The 19,266-nt window shown below is 34.7% G+C and overlaps 3 protein-coding genes across 5 annotated transcripts; all 3 read left to right on the top strand.

Moving 5' to 3' along the window:
* Positions 1-912: 912 nt before the first annotated feature.
* On the top strand, positions 913-3,930 carry LOC120266316 (GDSL esterase/lipase At5g55050). The gene is made up of 5 exons (XM_039273936.1): positions 913-1,421; positions 2,567-2,697; positions 2,821-3,045; positions 3,128-3,377; positions 3,503-3,930. Exons 1-5 carry the CDS (start codon positions 1,166-1,168, stop codon positions 3,721-3,723), a joined length of 1,083 nt encoding a protein of 360 aa, XP_039129870.1. The 5' UTR covers positions 913-1,165; the 3' UTR covers positions 3,724-3,930.
* A 1,192-nt stretch (positions 3,931-5,122) lies between these two features.
* On the top strand, positions 5,123-8,551 carry LOC120267935 (lactoylglutathione lyase-like). Its single transcript, XM_039275617.1, has 9 exons — positions 5,123-5,213; positions 5,950-6,086; positions 6,214-6,338; positions 6,649-6,713; positions 6,795-7,007; positions 7,636-7,683; positions 7,788-7,895; positions 7,973-8,125; positions 8,378-8,551. Exons 2-9 carry the CDS (start codon positions 5,962-5,964, stop codon positions 8,420-8,422), a joined length of 882 nt encoding a protein of 293 aa, XP_039131551.1. The 5' UTR covers positions 5,123-5,213; positions 5,950-5,961; the 3' UTR covers positions 8,423-8,551.
* A 5,628-nt stretch (positions 8,552-14,179) lies between these two features.
* Positions 14,180-18,886, top strand: LOC120267513 (probable membrane metalloprotease ARASP2, chloroplastic). Of its 3 annotated transcripts, none has more exons than XR_005538482.1 (3): positions 14,180-15,623; positions 17,856-17,917; positions 18,274-18,886. XR_005538482.1 is itself a non-coding variant. In XM_039275188.1 (1 exon), the coding sequence occupies exon 1, from the start codon at positions 14,242-14,244 to the stop codon at positions 15,529-15,531; it is 1,290 nt and encodes a 429-aa protein (XP_039131122.1). In that variant the 5' UTR covers positions 14,180-14,241; the 3' UTR covers positions 15,532-15,915. The 3 variants fall into 3 exon arrangements, 1 of the variants encoding a protein (XP_039131122.1); XR_005538483.1 differs by having other exon boundaries at positions 17,811-17,917; XM_039275188.1 differs by lacking the exons at positions 17,856-17,917; positions 18,274-18,886 and having other exon boundaries at positions 14,180-15,915.
* Positions 18,887-19,266: the final 380 nt, after the last annotated feature.

The following is a 19,266-nucleotide window of genomic DNA, read 5'->3' as shown; positions in this document are numbered from 1 at the left end:
TGGAATCATTCTCTTACATGGATCATAATCTTTATTTCAATATTTAAAAATCTCAACTCACATAATCTTTCTTTATAAAATATATTTATAAAAAAAATTCATTACCACACCCCCTACATCAAACAATATATATGATAATATTGTTAACGACAGAAATTCTTTACAGCACTCATGAATTTAAGTTCTTCCAAATTGTTTTGTAATGGAACCCGTGTGCTGGGTTTAACTCGAAGCCTCCTCACGGTCTACAGGATGACTATAGTGACTGATATCTAAAGTCTTGTGCACGCTTCTTTAATTAACTGTGGCTTCTTTGGCTAATGACTAATTGCATCTGAATAGCATTAATTAAAATAAATAAATAAAATATGATAATATCTATATATAGGATTCTCAAAACTAAATAACTTTTAATTTAATGGGTACTGGACGTCACTATGTAAATACCAATTTTCGACCCCACTATATGAGATTTTTATAACCAAGTTTAATGTACGCCAACTCCACAGTAGTGTTAGCAGAGTCCCTCATTATGAGGTAGCCGGACGAGGAACGATTACCGATAGACGCCCTATCACTGTGTCTGTATGATGACTTTTAATTGTGTTTGTTGCATGTGCTAAACTATCATAATTATTATTTTCCATGAAAATCACATAATGCGATATGGCGCTATATGGCGCTATCAACGTCAGCATACACATTGACTTCGTCGGTGGTTCATTCTCATCCGCTCATCTCCATTCATTATCTTTGAAATAAATAAAATCAATAAATCATAGACCATCAAATTATACACATGAAAAGAACTTGCTTCTTTTCTACCCCCACTACTTACTCCAAATATCTTTATTCAACCTCATCTTCCTCTCATTTCATTAAAGAAAACATTATATAAATAAATACATACATTAGTGTGAAAAAGAGAATTTCTAACACCTTCTCTATACCCTATTGACTATTTGAAAATGCATGCACATACACGGCTTCTCTACTCTCCCTTTGTGTTCTCACTTCTTTTTAATTAGCCTTTATCTATCTGTATTCATATGACTCTCTCTATATATAAAACCATGCCCATAGCTATATATCTTCTAAGACAACAAGCATTGATCAGAGATCTCTAAAGATATATATATATATACATATATTTATATATAGAGAGATGGGTAGTGGTAGGTGTTGTGATTATGTGATGAAGATGATGTACTTGTTGTTATGTTTGATATTGTTGCATGGGCATGCAAAGGCATCAAGTCCTGCAATGTATGTGTTTGGAGATTCTCTTGCAGATGTGGGAAACAATAATCACATCACCTTTTCTCTTCTCAAAGCTAATTTCCCACACAATGGGATTGATTATCCAGGTCACAAGGCCACTGGCAGGTTCAGCAATGGCAACAATTCTGTTGATTTTCTTGGTATATATATATTTTCCCTTTTTTATATATATATATATATATATATATATATATATATATATTTGTTTCTTAATTTAGTCTTCTTTCTTGTTTTCTCGTTTTCTTGTTTCTTTTAAATGGATTCATGTTATGCATATACACAGTCTAATGTTTGTTTGTTCATAACTCATATAAAAGGGTTTTCAATTTTTTTTTTGTGTTTCATGATTGTTAATCTTTGGTTTAGTTGTGAGGACATAGACATGGTAAAACTTGAGAAGAAGAAGAAGAGGGTTATCTGTAAAGGAGAGGTAAATTTTGAGTTATTGTTTGATAGATGTTCTTAGAAGCCATTAATTAGTTTGGTTGGTATTATAAATGCTTATTTCTTAAGGTCAAAGTTTTAGATATATATATATATGTGCGTGTGTAATAGAGGGCATTAATGGAGTGCACGATCGTATTATATATATATATATATATATATATATATATCTGAATGTGAATCTTATGCATTAAAATAATTGGGGGAAAAAATAGAAACACAAGGGCTAAGCAAGCACATATGAAATACCCTGCCACCTTGCATGCATGTAATTAGTTTTTTTTTTTTTTAAACGTACACTAATGTTGTTGTTCTTTATGCATGTGTTCAACTTGTTTTGAATTTATTCATATATATTAGTTTAAGAGTGTCTATTTATCTTTGGTTTAGTCAAGGGCTAGCCCTTGATCATATACATACATATATATATATATATATATATATGTTAAACTTGTGAAGGAAGGCCAGCCCTTGACTTTTTGACCATTGAGGAAAATAACTCACATGCAGATGTATTGAGATCTTTGTGGAAGCCATTTCTTTGGAATTATTAATTTATCAATGTCTACTTTAAGGTCAATGGTATAACTAGAATATTTATAAAATATGAAAAATTAAATCTATTAAAATAATCATAACATAATGTTAAGTGGTTGTGTACGTGGAAAGATAAGAATAATAATAACGCGTAGAATATATAAATAGATCTTCCATCAAATAAAAGTGGAAAAAAGATGCTGATATAAAGAATTTTAAAAAATTATTCTCTTGTATTACTTTAATATACCTTTTTTTTTATTCATTTAACCAAAAAAAAAAAAAACATTTTGATTTATGGCAGCTGATTATCTTGGACTGCCATCTCCACCTCCATACCTCAGCATTAAATCCAATGCCAACAAGACACAAGCATTCTTAAATGGTCTCAACTTTGCCTCTGGAGGTGCTGGTGTTTTTGACTCCACAAACCAAGTAATTAACTCTTTAATTACATCAAAACTTTATAAATTCATAACATTTAATCTAATTAATTAATTAATTAATTAATTAATTAACCAAATATATATTAATGCATCATCTTGTTAATTTTTTCAGGATCACTGTCTCTCATTCAACCAACAGATAAACTACTACTCATCAGTGTTCACAACTTTAGCACAACAACTTGGAAGCACAGAAGCTGAAAACCATCTTTCCAAATCCATCTTCACTTTTGTTATTGGAAGTAATGATATCTTTGCTTATGATCCTGACAAAACAAAGCTCACAACTCAACAGTATGCTCAATCCATGGTCTCCACTTTGCAAGGCCAACTTAAGGTACGTACATATTGGTTAAATCAATCGGTTGCAGATAATATGTTTGGTTTGCATCTAATTAACATGAATCAATGAATGGCAGACATTGTATAATCTCGGTGCGAGGAAGTTTCTGTTTGTCGGTACGGGACCGATCGGCTGCTGTCCATCACAAAGAGCAAAGAGCAAAACAAATGACTGCAATGCAGTAACAGATAACCTCTCAACTCAGTACAACAAAGGAGCATCATCTCTTTTGAATCAATTGAAATCAAGCTTGACTGGTTTCAGTTACTCATTCTTTGATACATTCTCTTCACTCATGCAATGCATTCAGAATCCTGCATCTTATGGTACATATATATATATATATATATACATTGCAATTAATAATTACATTTAATTAGTTTCTAATTTTTTTACTGCAGATTGAGAGAAATTAATTAAGTTTGGTTAATGATGTTATTAATGGTAACAGGTTTTACTGAAATAAAGGCAGCATGTTGTGGACTGGGGAATATGAATGCAAAGCTGGCTTGTATTCCATTGTCTAGTTATTGTTCAGATAGGAAAAAGTATATGTTTTGGGATCCTTATCATCCTACAGAGATTGCTGCTGCATTGCTTGCATCTACTGCTGTTAATGGTGCACCTCCTTTGGTTTTTCCTATCAATGGAATGCAGCTAAGTGCTATTTAAGTTTGTTATTATTATTATTTTTTTTAAAAAAAAGATGAAGCATGTTATATGTTAATTTGATCACAACTGATTCACAAGGGAAAAAGCAGTGAGATTTGTATTTTGTTGCGTATAAAAGTGTGACATGTAACAGTTAATGCTGGTTGATGAGAATTGTACCAAAAATATTTATTTGAATTAATGCTAATAAAATACATGTTTATTAAACATTTGTTTGATAAGATGAAATAAAAAAAAAGGGAAAAAAATACAGATGGGCCCGGATGTGATCTGCTGCTAATGTGAGCCTATGGGCCATGCTTTGTTTTTTCTTGGCCCATGGGCTGATTGACATTCAATAACCCATCCCAAGTTGTAAATCGTTCATCTTGTGGAACCGTCAGGCACACTATAATTTTTTTTTGTTAAAAAATTAACAACTACTAACAAACAGAAAAAAAGGAAAAGTATTTTAATTAATTAATTTAAAAAAATTCATGTAAACAGTTCCTATAACTGTAAAATAAAATTTGTTGTAGAAAGCTCCCCAGATAATGGAGAGTGGGCATGTGTGTTATATTTAAAAAGCATGCATGTTTTTCATAAAAAAAAATTGTTTATATTTGTAAAAAAATTCCCACGTAGTTGGATTGTAAATAGTGCACGTTTAGACCTGTCCAAAGGCCGGCCTATCTGCCCAAACCCAAAAGACCACTCGAAAATTGGAAAAGTTTAGACAAATATATAAAGTCCCGAAAAATAAAAGGGTTTGGACAAATATATAAGGCTCAATATCCGTGCCTTGGACAAAAAAAAAGTCCATTTTAAAAATGGGCCGGGTTTGGTTTTCATTGTTAAAAGCTCGGCCTGACCCGAATTAATTTTGTATATATTTATATATAATGGTTTGAATTTCTATTGATTATTTATTAATTAGTTTTGTATATATTTATATAATATATATTTAAGTTTTTCTTATAATTTATATATTATTGGATGAAAAACCTATTTGAGCGGCTTGGGCGGGCCTTGGGCAGAGGTTATTAAATTTGTACTGGTTCTAGCAAAGGTTAAAGTCCAGATTTTTTGACCGAGCCGAGCTTAAATAAACTTAAATTTTAGTAATTGTAGATAAAGCCTGGTCTAAATCTGGTCCGGCCGGATGTCTATGTTTGTTTGTTTGTTTTTTATTTTTTAAAATCTTTGTTACCTTTTTCCGGGATTCCATCATCTGAGTTCCTTTAGATGGACGGTGTGTATAGCTTAGAAGATATGGTCCTTATTCGGGGTTTCTTTCCTGGGTGATGATAAGCCCGTCAAGAACATTTTCATATCAACTCCTTATAAAATTATAAATTATTTGTTAAGTCTCTTATTCATGTCAAGGAACTAATATATATATATATATATATATATATATTGAGGGGTAATGAGTAAAATTCATCAAAATTCCATAAATCCCTATTCAGGTTTTTCTCGAACACTCCGAGCACAGAGCAGCGGTCTCGTTGGTATGAGAAAATTCCTTTCATTTCTTTGTTATTCGGCTTTTTATTCATTGGTTTAATGAATTTCATGACGGAATTTGGGATGTTTATCAGAAAGTATTCATTTTTATGTGTATTGAATTCATGACACAACCAAAGATTGGAGCTTGTCCGATCCCATGTTTCTTTTTTCCTGATCTTTTGTTGGTTTTGCAGATCATTTGAAAGATTAAAGTAAGTTTCTTTACGTAAATGTTGAAACAATTATTTGATTGGAATGGGCGTGTTTGGATTGAGGGGAAATGGAGGAAAATAGAAAGAAAATGTAAAGAAAAGTTCATTGAAGTGCTTTCTTTGATTTTCATATCCATTCTTTTTTCTTGATGGTTTAACTGTAACGCAATAGATTTTCTTCTTTGAATGGATTTCTAGTATGCATTGTTTTTCTACTCCCACAATTTCAGGTTATTCAGCAGTGCTTTATGTTTGGTTAGTCCTAGTTCAGTGTTGTGATGCTGTTGTTGTTAAAGCTTTTTCATTCTGTTTCATGGTTTACTTGCTGCTTACCTATCAAGGTGGAATCTTTTGAGCCTTTGTGTACTATCGAGTTGAATTTCTTGCAGGACATGCTATTTTGATAAAGTTATTTATTTTTTTTCGTTTAACATCTTTTGGTTTCAGCAATATGCTCTTTTTATGAGCATGGAGTTTGTACTTTAGAATCTAGACTCTATTTATTTTGGTAATGTCATTTGAACAGAAAGGATTTAGTATGGCATCTGGAGCAGAAGGGAAGACAGTTCCGGACTGTGAAAATGCGCTTGAATGGGTTCAAAATGATAAGCGCAGATTCCTGCACGCTGTTTACCGTGTTGGTGATTTGGACCGCACCATAAAGTATGCTTGCTTGCGATGTTTCTAATATATATATATATATATATATATATATGTATGTGTGGCTAACTTACTCACTTTTAAAATTTGGGTTAATTGTTTTGTTATTTGTTGGCATTGTTGCAATCAGATTTTATACTGAATGCTTTGGGATGCAACTTTTGAGGAAACGAGATGTTCCCGAAGAGAAATATTCAAATGCTTTCCTTGGTTTCGGGCCAGAAGATTCTCACTTTGTAGTGGAACTGACATATAGTGCGTTTCTTGCTTTCTAGATAGCTTTGGTTTCTTTTCCTTTTCTTTTGTGTCCTTGTTTGTTCATTCAGCTTTTACTTTTGTTACTGTTTGTGCTTTCTCTTGATGAAACCATGACTGCTATGCATCAAAAATTTATTTGTGTGTCATAAACTTAGTGTCCTCAGGTTTTGCGCCTGTACACCTTTGGTTAACTGCTTAGGAGAAGTTGTAGGTATATAGGCTTGTTTGATGCATGCATCTGGTTTATTATTGTTACTGTGATTGCACTTCCTCTGATGTTTTATAGTATTCTTTGGTTAATCAACAGACTATGGAGTCGATAAATATGACATTGGCGCGGGGTTTGGGCATTTTGCAATTGCAAGTGAAGATGTATGCATAGTTCCACCCTTCTGAAGCTGTGCTTATTGATATGCTATTGTGATTTATAATCCTATATATTTTCTACACTAGGTCTATAAACTGGTTGAGACCATCAAGGCCAAAGGTGGGAAGATCACTCGTGAACCCGGTCCTGTTAAAGGAGGGACGGCGGTTATTGCTTTTGCACAAGATCCTGATGGTTATCTCTTTGAGCTTATTCAAAGGGGCCCAACACCTGAACCTCTCTGCCAAGTCATGCTCCGTGTAGGTGATTTGGATCGTTCCATCAAGTTCTATGAAAAGGTACAATATCATAAATTTACTGGCATATGTCCTCTTACATTTTGTAGAAGCATTTGTTTCTGCAACTTATAGTTCCACTAAGCTTCTATTATGAAAAGTATGCCAATGCATATGAATGCTACTCACAGAACATATGAATCATAAAGAATGGTCTGTTCATTTTATGTGGGAAAATGGACATCTTTGAAGAGACACTAAATTTATTAAAATATCACTGCTATAGGATTACTCATTAGCAGAACATTAACCATCTTTCCGTTGTGATCAAGTGAAACATGGAAGAAGGCAAGGCATTTTAATTATATGAATTGCATTCTTCACAGCCATGACTCTGTCATCTATTACCATGACGCGTGCTTTATTCTTAACGTATGTTCCTCTGGAGTTTTAGATTGTACTAACCAGTTTGGCATTTTTGAAGTTTTTTTCAAACATATTTTTGAAAAGAAGTTGTTTGTTTTGCTATCCCGAACTAAACAGTTGTTGTATCTTAAATTTTTTGTTCTCTTGACTTGGAGGACACATTCTACTTGGTTGTATTTGCGGTTTAAATTTCATTTGGTTTGATAGTTACTTGATTAAGATATAATGTGGCTTCATGTTTTTTTGTGCGTGTTTCTTTATCCAGGCTTGTGGGATGAAGCTTTTGAGGACAATAGATAATCCAGCTTACAAGGTAAAAATTCTGTCATGTCTGTAAGTTTTGTTTCATAAAATGTTTTAATCTGAACTGGTTGTGAAATGTTCGGAATGAAACCCATCCATGCTTCTGTTCAACAGTACACACTTGCCATGATGGGTTATGCTGATGAGTATGAAACAACTGTTCTGGAGTTGACATACAACTATGGTGTTACAGAGTACACCAAGGGGAATGCATATGCTCAGGTCTGTTTACATTTTAATCTGCTTCAACTCACAAACGCTAGTCTTTGCTTTTCTGATTTGTTGGACATTCTTTCCAGCTTGCTATTAGCACTGAGGATGTCTACAAAAGCGGTGCAGCTGTTGAATTGGTTACAAAGGAGCTAGGTGGGAAAATTACTCGACAACCAGGACCAATTCCAGGAATTAATACCAAGATCACCTCCTTTCTTGATCCAGATGGCTGGAAAGTGGTAAGCATTTTCATCTGGTTTCATTATCTCATAATGACATCTAATGACAAATTGACAGCAGATTACTGTTGCAGAAATATGTGTCCTTTATGTTTACAAATCTTTCGTGATGCTTGTTTAAGATTATTAGCAAGTTAGTAATCATCGTTAAATGTATGATGTTAAATGTATGATATTGTAAACTACACACATTATCTGCGAATTAAATCCTATTTTTAAGCTAAAAACATCTGTTCGTCTTCATCTTTTCAGGTACTGGTTGATAACTCAGATTTCCTGAAAGAGCTTGGGCTGTGATAATGTTGTAGTGCATCTCTTACTGCTATGTTATTGCCTTATTGGGGAAATAATTGCATGACTCTGATGCCATGCAACTGGATTGTACGGATGCTATATGAACCATAACTAATTCCCTAGTGTTCTTAACGTTTGCCTTCCTTACTATATATATATATATATATATATGTATATGTTTGTATGTGTGGGCTCCTTTCTTTCCACCCGGCCTTTAATTAGGGTATGACCGGTTGAAAAGTATGGATCACAAATCAAAATTTAATTTTTTTTTTATATTTCAGATGATTGCGGGTTCATAACTCCTATTAGGGGCAAGCCCCTAATATTAATTACCCCAGACAATGTCATGGGAACCTCCGATTAAGAAACAAGTGTGAATGAGAAGTAACTGAATAAACATGATAATTTTTTTATATTTAATTTCAAAGATGCATGCGAATGCATGATCATAGACAAGAATACAAAAGAAGAGAGTTATTCTCTAAGAGAGCTTAACAAGAGATTTTTTTTTAGAAAGAGCTATTTCTATCATGCTCTTCAAAATTTATTTTTAGCTGACGCTCTTAACTCCTATACTGAAAGTGTGTCAGAATATCCTTTTAGCTTTGTGGATGTAGCTCTCCTCGATTTCTTTTTTTCATGTGGGTTTGTGTCTTGAAACATAGCTTAGTCAGTTCGCTGCCACTCTACATTCTACGAGTTGCCTACTTGATTACTTTTCTTCTTTTTATCGTCAAGACTTTGGCTCTTTGCGCTTGTAAAATCTCCACTCCTTGACTTGTGAAACTCCTCAAGTCTTTGGCTTTTGGTATCTTAAAATTTCGAGTTGCAGTTTGTCGTTTACACGATCGATTTTAGGTCTTAGCTCTTCAATGCTTTTGAGCCTTGACCATTTGATTTTTTTAAGTCGTGACCTTTAACATGGTTAGGTCATTAACTTAATAATTTTGACTTGATTTTAAAATGGACCTCATACTCATTTTTTTTTTAAAGAGACCTCATAATGGGCTTAGGAAAATCTTTGCCAACTCAACTTTTTCAATGAGTGTTGACGATAAACATTTTTTCTTCTTTTTGTGAAAATTTTCATTTTTTTTTTTTTTTCATCCATCATCATTTTTCTCTCTGTGAAATTTTCATTTTTTACTCTTCCTTTCATTTCAAGAAAAGATTTTTTTTGCACTTTTCATTGCAACTCTTTTCACTCCAACGGGTGTCAAAAGACCTCCAAGTGAGCTTAAAGAAATCTTTGTCAACTCTTCTCTTTTTTATGAGTGTTGATGAGAAACATTTTTTTCTTTTTTGTGAAAATTTTCATTCCCTTTTTTTTTCATTCATCATCATTTTTTTTTTCTCTGTGAAATTTTCATTTTCACTCTTCCTTTCATTTCAAGAAAAGATTTTCTTTTCTTTTCCTTTTTCCTTTTTTTGCACTTTTTTCATTACACCTCTTTTTCACTCCAACAGTGCCTAAAAGACCTCCAAGTGAGTTTCAAGAAAAATCTTTTGTCAACTCTTCTCTTTTTTTATGAGTGTTGACGAGAGATATTTTTTTTGTGAACTTTTCGTTCATTTTTTTTTTATCACTTCAAGGAATTTTTTTATTCTTCTTTTCATTTCATTTTTTTACTCCAATGAGTGTCAAAAGACCTCAAAGTGAGCTTGAAGAAATGGTTTGATTTTTTTTTTATGAAAAATTTCTCTTTACCCCAAAAGTGTCAAGACTTCAAGGTGGAATTAGAGAAAATTATGAAAAATTTCTCGTTACCCCTAGAAAGTCGAGACTTCAAGGTGGAATGAGAGAAATTTATAGAAAATTTCTCGTTACCCCAAGGAAGTCAAGACTTCAAGGTGGAATTAGAGAAATTATGAAAAAAATTTCTCGTTACCCCTAGAAAGTTGAGACTTCAAGGTGGAATGAGAGAAATTTATAGAAAATTTCCCTCGACATCCCTGAGGATGTCAAGACTTGAGGTGGAATTAGAGAAATTATGAAAAAAATTTCTCATTCTCCCAAGAGAAGCTCGAGGTGGAATGGGAGAAATCATGAAAAAAATTTCTCATATCCCCAAGAAAAGTCCAAAAGCTTCAGGTGGAATGAGAGAAAAATTTCATAGAAATTCTCATTCTCCCAAGAAAAACCAAGGCTCACTGGTGGAATGAGAGAAATTTCATAGAAATTCTCAGTTCTCAGAAAAGTCGAGCCTCATGGTGGAATGAAAGAAATTTCATAAGATTTTTTTATATAGGAGGCCTTTCAAAAATAAAATTACCAAAATACCCCCACTCAAATTCATCCTTCACTTTTTTCTCATTTTTTTTTACTCACTTTTTTAACTCATCCTTTCATTTTTCTTTTACCCTTCCATTTTTTTCATATTTTTTTCCTTCTTCTCTACTCCCCTTCATTTTTACAAAAAAATACCCCTCACCAATAAACTCCTCCTCCATTTTTTTTTGGACAAAGAAAACTCTGTGTAATTCGAGAGAAATTTTATAAATTGTAACAAACAAACAAGTGGTACTAGTTACCACCAAGCCTTCCACCAACAATTGGGAATCCAAGGCCTCTTCAATCCTAAGCTTAAAGTCAGCATCACCTTCTTCATTATCCACACTCTCACCATCCTACACTTCCTGCTCTTCCTTTATTCCGTCCAGTAGAACTGCAGCAAACTCAAAGAAGTAGTCAGTGGAATCAAAGGTAGATGGATGAGCTACAGTAAGAAATCAGAGCCCAAATCGAAGAATGTCATCTTATTGCGCATCAAGTACTCCAACTGTCGCTGCATTCACTAGAGAACTTCTCTGAGCATACTGGATCGAAGTTGGGGGTCTGGATTGTGCATATTACCACCTCGCCGTGTGACAGAACTCTCAGAGACAATCGATTCGGTGATCATCTATGGGAGAAACTCAGACATTGACTCTAAGACGGAAGCTTCAGGGGTCCCATGAGGATCATCTACTATTTGCTTCAAGATCTTCGGAGTGGCCAATTCAAACCTTGATCAAAGGAGCCTCTTTTGAGAATACTAGCGCATGATGGGTCAGTTCTGATCAGCAGCGATCGCTTTCATCCTGTGGGATGATGATAAAGGCTTCAAAATGTCGAATCCGGCAAGGAAGTGAGATGAGACAGTGGAGAGGCTATTGTGGAAGTAAGGGGATGATCTATTTGTTCTAGTTCATCAACAAGATCTTCACATCGTCGGACATGAACCTCACCACATTGCTTTGAGAGAAGCTGGCCCCGAGAGAGAAGTTAGTCGGTCTTAAGTTTGAGCTTTCTGCCAGCCGTGGTCCGCCGAGGAGATGCCCGATGATGAGGAGTCACTGGCGCTGCTAATGAAGAGATCGGGAGAGGGATCCATGGTCAAGGGTTTGACGGAAAGAGAGAGGGAGCACGCACGAAAGAAAGAAGAGAGAAAACATCTAATGCGTGCACTTGCATGACTCTCTTTAAATGCATGGAAAACAATTACATATATATATATTTTTTATTTAGAGGGAGAGATTCAGGACAATGCATGTGCATACATGCATGAAAAGAAATTATATATATATTTTTTAGAAGAAGAAAGGAATCCAGGCTACATATATATATATTTTATTTAGAGGGAGAGATTCAAGACAATGCATGTGCATACATGCATGAAAAGAAATTTTATATATATTTTTTTAGAAGGAGAAAGGAATCCAGGCTATATATATATATATATATTTTATTTAGAGGGAGAGATTCAAGACAATGCATGTGCATACATGCATGAAAAGAAATTTTATATATATTTTTTTAGAAGGAGAAAGGAATCCAGGCAAATGCATGTACGTGCATCCACTTTTCTTTAAACGCATGAAAAAAAATAAAAAATAAATTCATACTAATATGGGTACAGGCACCCGGTTCTCTTTACATGCAAAAATCATATTAATTTTAAGAGAAAAACCAAAGCCATGATACCTTCCAGTCGTCTCTTTTTATCTGCCAAAGCTCTCTACGTCTTCTTCCTCTCTCTGTCCACTTCTTGTTCTGTCTTTCTTCTTCTCTTTTTTTTTTTCTTCTCTTTGTCCCCTTCTCAGTCTCCTCTTGTTCTATCTCCCCTCTTTTTTTCTCTGTGCTTTTTTTCTTTTTTCTTTTTCCCCCTCTCAGTCTTCTCTTATTCTGTCTCTCCTCTCTTTTTTCTCCCCGCTTTCTTTGTGTTCTTCTTCCGTCTCTCCTTCTTCTGTTTTCTCCATTGTCCCTTTTTTTTGTCCCAAAAATCCTCAACACCCTGACGAATCTCCAACTCCCGGGAGAGATTTTTTTTAAAAAAAAAATTTTGAATTTAAAATTTCCATCCCTATCCATAATCTCTTTTTTTTATATTTATGATTATTTTATTTATTATTTACTATTTTTTTTGTATTTCCTTCCCTTTTTTATTATTATTCATATATATATTGAAATTTCAAACAAAATATATATATATATATATATATATGCGTATATATCTTTAAATATATATATATATATATATTCTTTTTCTTCTTCTGTTCTTTTTTTCTTTTTTTAGCATCTATTCCCCCAAAAATCCTCAACACCCCCAGAAAATCCTCAATCACGTGAGAATTTTTTTCAATTCTTATCACTTCTTCTTCTTCCTTTTTTTTTTTGGATTTAAATTTTTTTTAAAAACTTCAAACTCCCTCTTTTTCCCTCTCTCTTTTATTCATTTTCATTTTTTTTTTATCTTATTATTTTTTATTTCAATAATAAATTCCTAATGGAATTAGGAATTAAAAGAAAACCATATAAACAATATGAAACAAGAGAGTTCTAATCCTAGTATTCGTATCGCTCTTCTTTGATCTTTCAGCATCTATGCAAATTAGATGCTTGTTCATCGCTTCAAGACTGACAAATTCTACCAATCGTTAATTCATTATTTGAGTTTAACATTTCTATATATAGTATGAGTGTAATCACTTATTCAATAAATGTTTTGTTCTTTTGAAAGGAAAAAAAAAATGGGTAAGTTTTTTTATTTTTTGACAAAGCACCCAATTATGATTTTTTTATTTTTTTATTTTGGGGTTCAAACTTCAATTTGAATCAAAATAGTTATTTTACCCAATTTCAACTCGAGAGATTATGGATTTTTTTTATGTTGTAGATATTAAAATTTTTTTATCAGGACATATATAATACATTTTTTTCTCATATGAAAATTTCATCTCATTTGCTAATGGAGAATTTTCAACATCAAATTATTAAAAATAGATCAAATAAAATCATCAAAAATAGATCATTAAAATTAAAATTAAGTAATTATTTTTAATTCAAATTGAAGCTTAGTTTCAAAAATTTAAAAAAAAACCATAATTTAATGCTCTATTAAAAAATTTATAAAAAAAAAAAATAGTTGGTTTTCTCTCAACTTTAATGTTCATAGTTTAGTTTCTGCTGGTAAGAAGGCAGTGGCTTGTCTATATGTATAAAAAAATTGATTAATGAAAAACTGTTTGTAATCCCATAAAAACAAAAAGACACGAATATGCGTGTGAAGACATAATAATAATAATAATTATTTATAGGCTTTAAAACGCGAGGAGACGTATAACAACATTGCAGATAGATATTTATTAATTTATTATAAATAATAAATAAACACGATTTGCTAAGAAATAACGGATCCGGATCTAATAATTCTCAAATCGGATCCTAGTCAAACCCGTTAACATAGTACTCCATTATCCAATATCCATAGAGAGAGAGAGAGAGAGAGAGAGAGACCAAGACTAGCATCATCATCTCCATCGCTGTGAGCCTCGCAACGATGATAAGCATTTGTTTATCGCGCGGCCCGATCCCCAACCCTCACCACCACTCCCTCTTCTTCAAACCCTCCCCTCCTTCTCCTTATCTCCTCCGTCCCTTGCTCTTCCCCACTCGCCGCCGCCGCCACCGCCACCGTCATCGTATCCTCCTCCTCCGCCCCCGCGCCTCCCACCTCCTCTCCGCCCTCGACTCTGCTCCCTCCGTTCTCGAAGCCTCCGCCGTCCTCGCCGCCATCATCGTCGTCCATGAACTCGGCCACTTCCTCGCCGCCTCCCTCCAGGGCATCCACGTTAGCAAGTTTGCCATCGGCTTTGGTCCTGTCCTGGCTCGCTTCGTCTCTGGCAGCGTCGAGTACTCCCTCCGTGCCTTCCCTCTCGGAGGTTTCGTTGGATTCCCCGATGATGACCCCGACAGTGGCATCCCCCCTGATGACGCCGATCTCCTTAAGAACCGTCCCATACCTGATCGTCTCCTTGTCGTCTCGGCCGGCGTTGCTGCTAACCTCTTGTTCGCTTATCTGATTGTCTTCTCTGAGGTAATCTCCGTTGGCCTGCCCGTCCAGAAGCCTCTCGCTGGGGTTCTTGTCCCTGAGGTCCGCTCTGGCTCCGCTGCCGCTCGCGATGGACTTCGACCTGGTGATGTCATTCTCGGCGTTGAGAACATTGCCTTCCCCTCGGCGCCCTCCGTCTCGGAGGTCGTCGATGTCATTAAAATGAGCCCGAAAAAGAGCGTGCCGCTGAGGGTGCTGCGCGGTGGTGCGGGCTCAGAGCCTATGGTTGTTAACGTAGTCCCCGACCAGAGCTCCGATGGCAGCGGGAGAATCGGGGTCCAACTCTCCCCTAATTACAGTGTCTCGAAGCTCCGTGCCAGCGATCTTGCTGAAGCGACGAGACTTGCCGGCAAGGAGTTCTGGGGGCTTGCCACTGTTGTGGTGGATGGGTTGAAGCAGACCTTCCTCAACTTCTCGCAGTCTGCGAGCAAGGTCTCTGGTCCGGTGGCGATCATTGCGGTGGGAGCTGAGGTGGCCAAGTCGAGCTCTGATGGGTTGTTTCAGTTCGCTGCTGTTATTAATCTGAACCTCGCGGTGATAAACCTTCTGCCATTGCCAGCCCTCGACGGAGGGTCCTTGGCCTTGTTGCTCGTTGAGGCGGCCAGAGGAGGGAGGAAGCTCCCCAGGGAGTTGGAACAGAGGATAATGTCTTCTGGGATTTTGGTTGTTCTGATGCTTGGCTTGTTCCTTATTGTTCGCGATACTCTCAACCTTGATTTCATTAAGGAGATGTTGTGATGATTATTGAGAATGAGATGGCTTGAAGGAAGCTGCTCCTTGGATCAGATTGGTGTTGGATACCTGCCATTCGTCCATGCCCTGCTTTGCAGGTAAATTCTTGGCATGCATTCTTCGCTTCACACATATGTTGTAAATTAGAGAAATTGATAATGGGGGGAATAGCTTCTCATTTTTAGTATGAAATGGGTTTCTTTATAGTTCCAACTTGAAAACAAAGTGCTGTTACTTGATTCATAGCTCCATGGAGATGCATCACATGTAGTGTTCCTGAGTTTTCTGTAAACTCTGTGAATCCTCCCATTGGTTTGAGCAATCTGTGGAATTATATGAAAAATCTTTTATTTCTCATTATAAGACGAATATATTGTTTTTCTGCATTCATCTTGAAAATTTGGTGTTCCTTGAGATTTGGTTACTGTTATATGTCTTCAATCCCTTGTTTTATCTTTTGTTTGTAATCCTACTTCAGGGTTCTTTGAGTATAGATGGCTTCTTCGTGGGAACATCATAGTGCTAGTTTAGGGCAGTTTGTTGAGCCTCACACGCTCAACTAAATTTAGATCTTGTTTGTGAAATAAGTAATTCTGATCAATTGTCTTACTGCAAATAACTGTATCATTTTGTGTGTGCATTGGTAACTTGTATAGTTGGATTTTTATTGATGTGCATTATGATGCCCCTGTCTATATCTAAACCTAATGTAAGATACCATTCAATATCAACATCATGAATATCCTTTACTCAACTTCTCAAGATGAATTTGGATATACATTTAGTCTGCAAATACGTGTCTCTTTCTTTTCAATATAATAATTATTTTCTCAAGCCCAGATTTGCTCTCTTGTGCTTTTCTTTTTTTGTTGTGCAGTGCTGATAAAATTTTGATGGAGTGAGCAATGATTACCCATGAAATATCTATCAGATAGGGAAGGTTTAATAATTTGAGGCCTTTTCAATGGAAAAAATGATTTAAAAAAAATTCCCTTTTTAGAGACCATATAGTTTGCTCCTCATGCCTACTATAAGAAAAGATAAATTAAACCTGAACTAATATAGAGGTATTAAAACTGCAAAGTTTTTTTTTGCATAAACCAAGCCTTTTGAGTTTTGGTAGTACACTTGTTTTGGTGGGGGATATTGTCAATATAAAGTCTACAGATAGATTGATGAGAATAAGCATGACAATATGATTGGATTATGATAAACGGTGGAAAAGAGAGCTATAAGAGAAATGCTTCTTTGTCTTTGTTGTTATGATTCTCTTCAAGTATGCTCTGTCTGATACTTCACTATTAACTCATATGGGGTCTGCTTGTGTACAAACCTATTAGATGCATAGTTATGATAGTGGGATCTTTACAATACATTTCTTGAAGCGTGCGCACTAAGGAGTTAAGGAATTGTGCCTACTACCTTGAAACATATCAAGTTGTTCAGCTCTCCAGGTATCAAGGACCTGTGGCAAGGAAGGACACTTTTGAAAGGCTAACATATGGTAGACATTGGAGATTGCATTCAATATATATATCATTTTCTTGCGTCTTGCATAAGAATAGGTCAAACATAACAACCTTGGAATTGCTAGACCTAGATTCTTATATCATTACTGATTTGAAGAATTAATAAAGTAATTGAGACATGTTTGAATCTCTAACAACAAGTGTGGTCCTAGCATTTGCTTTCTTTCTTTCATAAATCTAGTGGGTCCTATCATCATTACACACCCAATATATTCAGTACTATCAAAGCTTGTCTCAGTTACTAAAGAGACCCTTGAACTAAAGAAATCAGTTGTGCTAGCAGCAATGCATTACCTTGATTGGTTACGCTGAAATTTCCTGATCTATGCCACAGAATCAGACCAATTTTGAGCATACATCACAAATGCAGAACTATGTGGGGACCATATTGTTTAGTTGAATAATTTCTCACGTTGAAATTTGGAACCACTTATATTTTTTCTTTATGTTATCCTCGCTGTGATCTCAGATCTAAAACATTGTGTTTCTTATAATTTCACTCTTTTGTGATTGTGACTATTTAAGTCATCAATTAAAAACATAGTGTGTATTGAATGTTGACGTATAATTTCATATTTGTGGATTCTGTCAAAGTATAGTACATGTTAGATGTTGTCTTGTATCTGAATTGCCAGCCTGATGGAGACAAACAAGCTTTTCATCAAACCAGGTGAATCAGTGTTGATCTCTCTCTCTATGCAAAAGCACCACCACTCTTTTTCCATGAAAAACAATTAATTGTTTTTTTGCATGCAGGGTAACACTAACACCTTGCCATCACTGAATGTTTATTCTCATTAGGAATACAATCAGCTGCTGCACCATTGACAGAAATCCTTGATGAGGAACGGGTGTTGGAAAAGGTACCTCTTTGTCAATACTTTATTTTGTTCTCTTCCATGACATTTCTTGATAAACAATAAGAAGTTAGTCTATCATAGCAGGGTCCCTCAACATGTGTCTGGATGCTGGATGCTTTTGATTGTAAACTCATCCACCACACATCATCCCTAGGGCCCCAAACCTGCATTAGACAGTGACTGTTACTTTTTTCATCCCTTTTCAAACCTCATTAGTGTATAATATTTGTGTTCATATAGTTATAATTGTCATCTCTTTTTTCTTTTAATAGCGTGTTGGTGATCTACTTCTTACAACATTAGTATGCAGTAATTTTCAGTTTGAAATTTAGTGGATTAATAATGTTAATGCCTTACAGGGATGAATTGAGACATCTTCAATCCAGTGGACCAATCTGGTTTGTTACTTTCCTACCTGCTTCTCTCTATCATCTCATCTATTCTGTCCTAGTCTGGCCAAACACCAGCATGCTCCAAGCTGTGTCAGGCTTTATCACTCATATACCATATCATTTCTTCATTCTATCTTTTATTCTCTTGCTTCTGAAGTGCTTGTTTAGATGTTAGTGTAAAGTTGGAGCTAAGAAGTAGCTTGGTTTCTCTGTATATTCAAGGAAATCTTTATATATAAATTATTCCAATGTAGGTTGGGTTTAAAAGAAGGGTGAAGTCATTGGATTTCTTTTGTTTGAAGAGTGATGTAATAAAATACTGGTTTAATTGCTGTACAGGTCCCTGTAATTATGTATTTTTTTATCTTTTTAGTCATTGTAATATTTTTTAGATACAATTAAGTCATCATATTTAGTCAAGTTGGGTCATTTTAGTCCGCGGTGTAGATGGACAAGTGTAAATTGCAAGGATTTAATTGTACTTAAAAATATTGCAGTGGACTAGAACGATCCAACTTAATCAAATATGAGGATTTAATTGTACTTAAAAATATTAGAAGGACTAAAAAAGCAGAAAATATATAATTACAGGGATCTAGATAGTAATTAAACATAAAATATTTAGTTTCTTTCACTCTCTTAAAAAAAAAAAAAAATTTGTTTATGATGATGGATTTTATTCTCCTTTTTTTTCTTCAGTTTAAAACATAATAATCTCTTCTAGTACCATTAAAGAAAGTTATTTTATTCTTGTTCATGTTTCAGTTTTCTCTCTTTTATTTTTATTTTTTTCTAGCGTTGTTTTAATGGTTTGCTCTTTAAAGTAAAAGGACAACTTCGGAAAACTTGACAGAGGTGGGCCATGCATAAGAGAAAGAAAGACATGAAGGAAAATGAAATGAAATTTTAATTTCTTTTATCCAGAGTAAGACTGTAATAAATGACATATAATAAATAAGT

The sequence above is a fragment of the Dioscorea cayenensis genome, chromosome 8 (assembly GCF_009730915.1).
Source record: "Dioscorea cayenensis subsp. rotundata cultivar TDr96_F1 chromosome 8, TDr96_F1_v2_PseudoChromosome.rev07_lg8_w22 25.fasta, whole genome shotgun sequence".
NCBI classification, from domain to species: Eukaryota; Viridiplantae; Streptophyta; class Magnoliopsida; order Dioscoreales; family Dioscoreaceae; genus Dioscorea; species Dioscorea cayenensis.
Note: the sequence above shows the minus strand (reverse complement) of the source record. Positions and strands in the feature narration are given on the sequence as shown.

Coding starts and splice junctions, on each gene's coding strand:
- LOC120266316 (XM_039273936.1), top strand. CDS start 1,166: ATGGGTAGTGGTAGGTGTTGTGATTATGTGATGAAGATGATGTACTTG. Junction 1,422..2,566: donor CAATTCTGTTGATTTTCTTG/GTATATATATAT, acceptor GATTTATGGCAG/CTGATTATCTTGGACTGCCA. Junction 2,698..2,820: donor TTTTTGACTCCACAAACCAA/GTAATTAACTCT, acceptor TAATTTTTTCAG/GATCACTGTCTCTCATTCAA.
- LOC120267935 (XM_039275617.1), top strand. CDS start 5,962: ATGGCATCTGGAGCAGAAGGGAAGACAGTTCCGGACTGTGAAAATGCG. Junction 7,684..7,787: donor TAGATAATCCAGCTTACAAG/GTAAAAATTCTG, acceptor TCTGTTCAACAG/TACACACTTGCCATGATGGG. Junction 8,126..8,377: donor ATCCAGATGGCTGGAAAGTG/GTAAGCATTTTC, acceptor TCATCTTTTCAG/GTACTGGTTGATAACTCAGA.
- LOC120267513 (XM_039275188.1), top strand. CDS start 14,242: ATGATAAGCATTTGTTTATCGCGCGGCCCGATCCCCAACCCTCACCAC.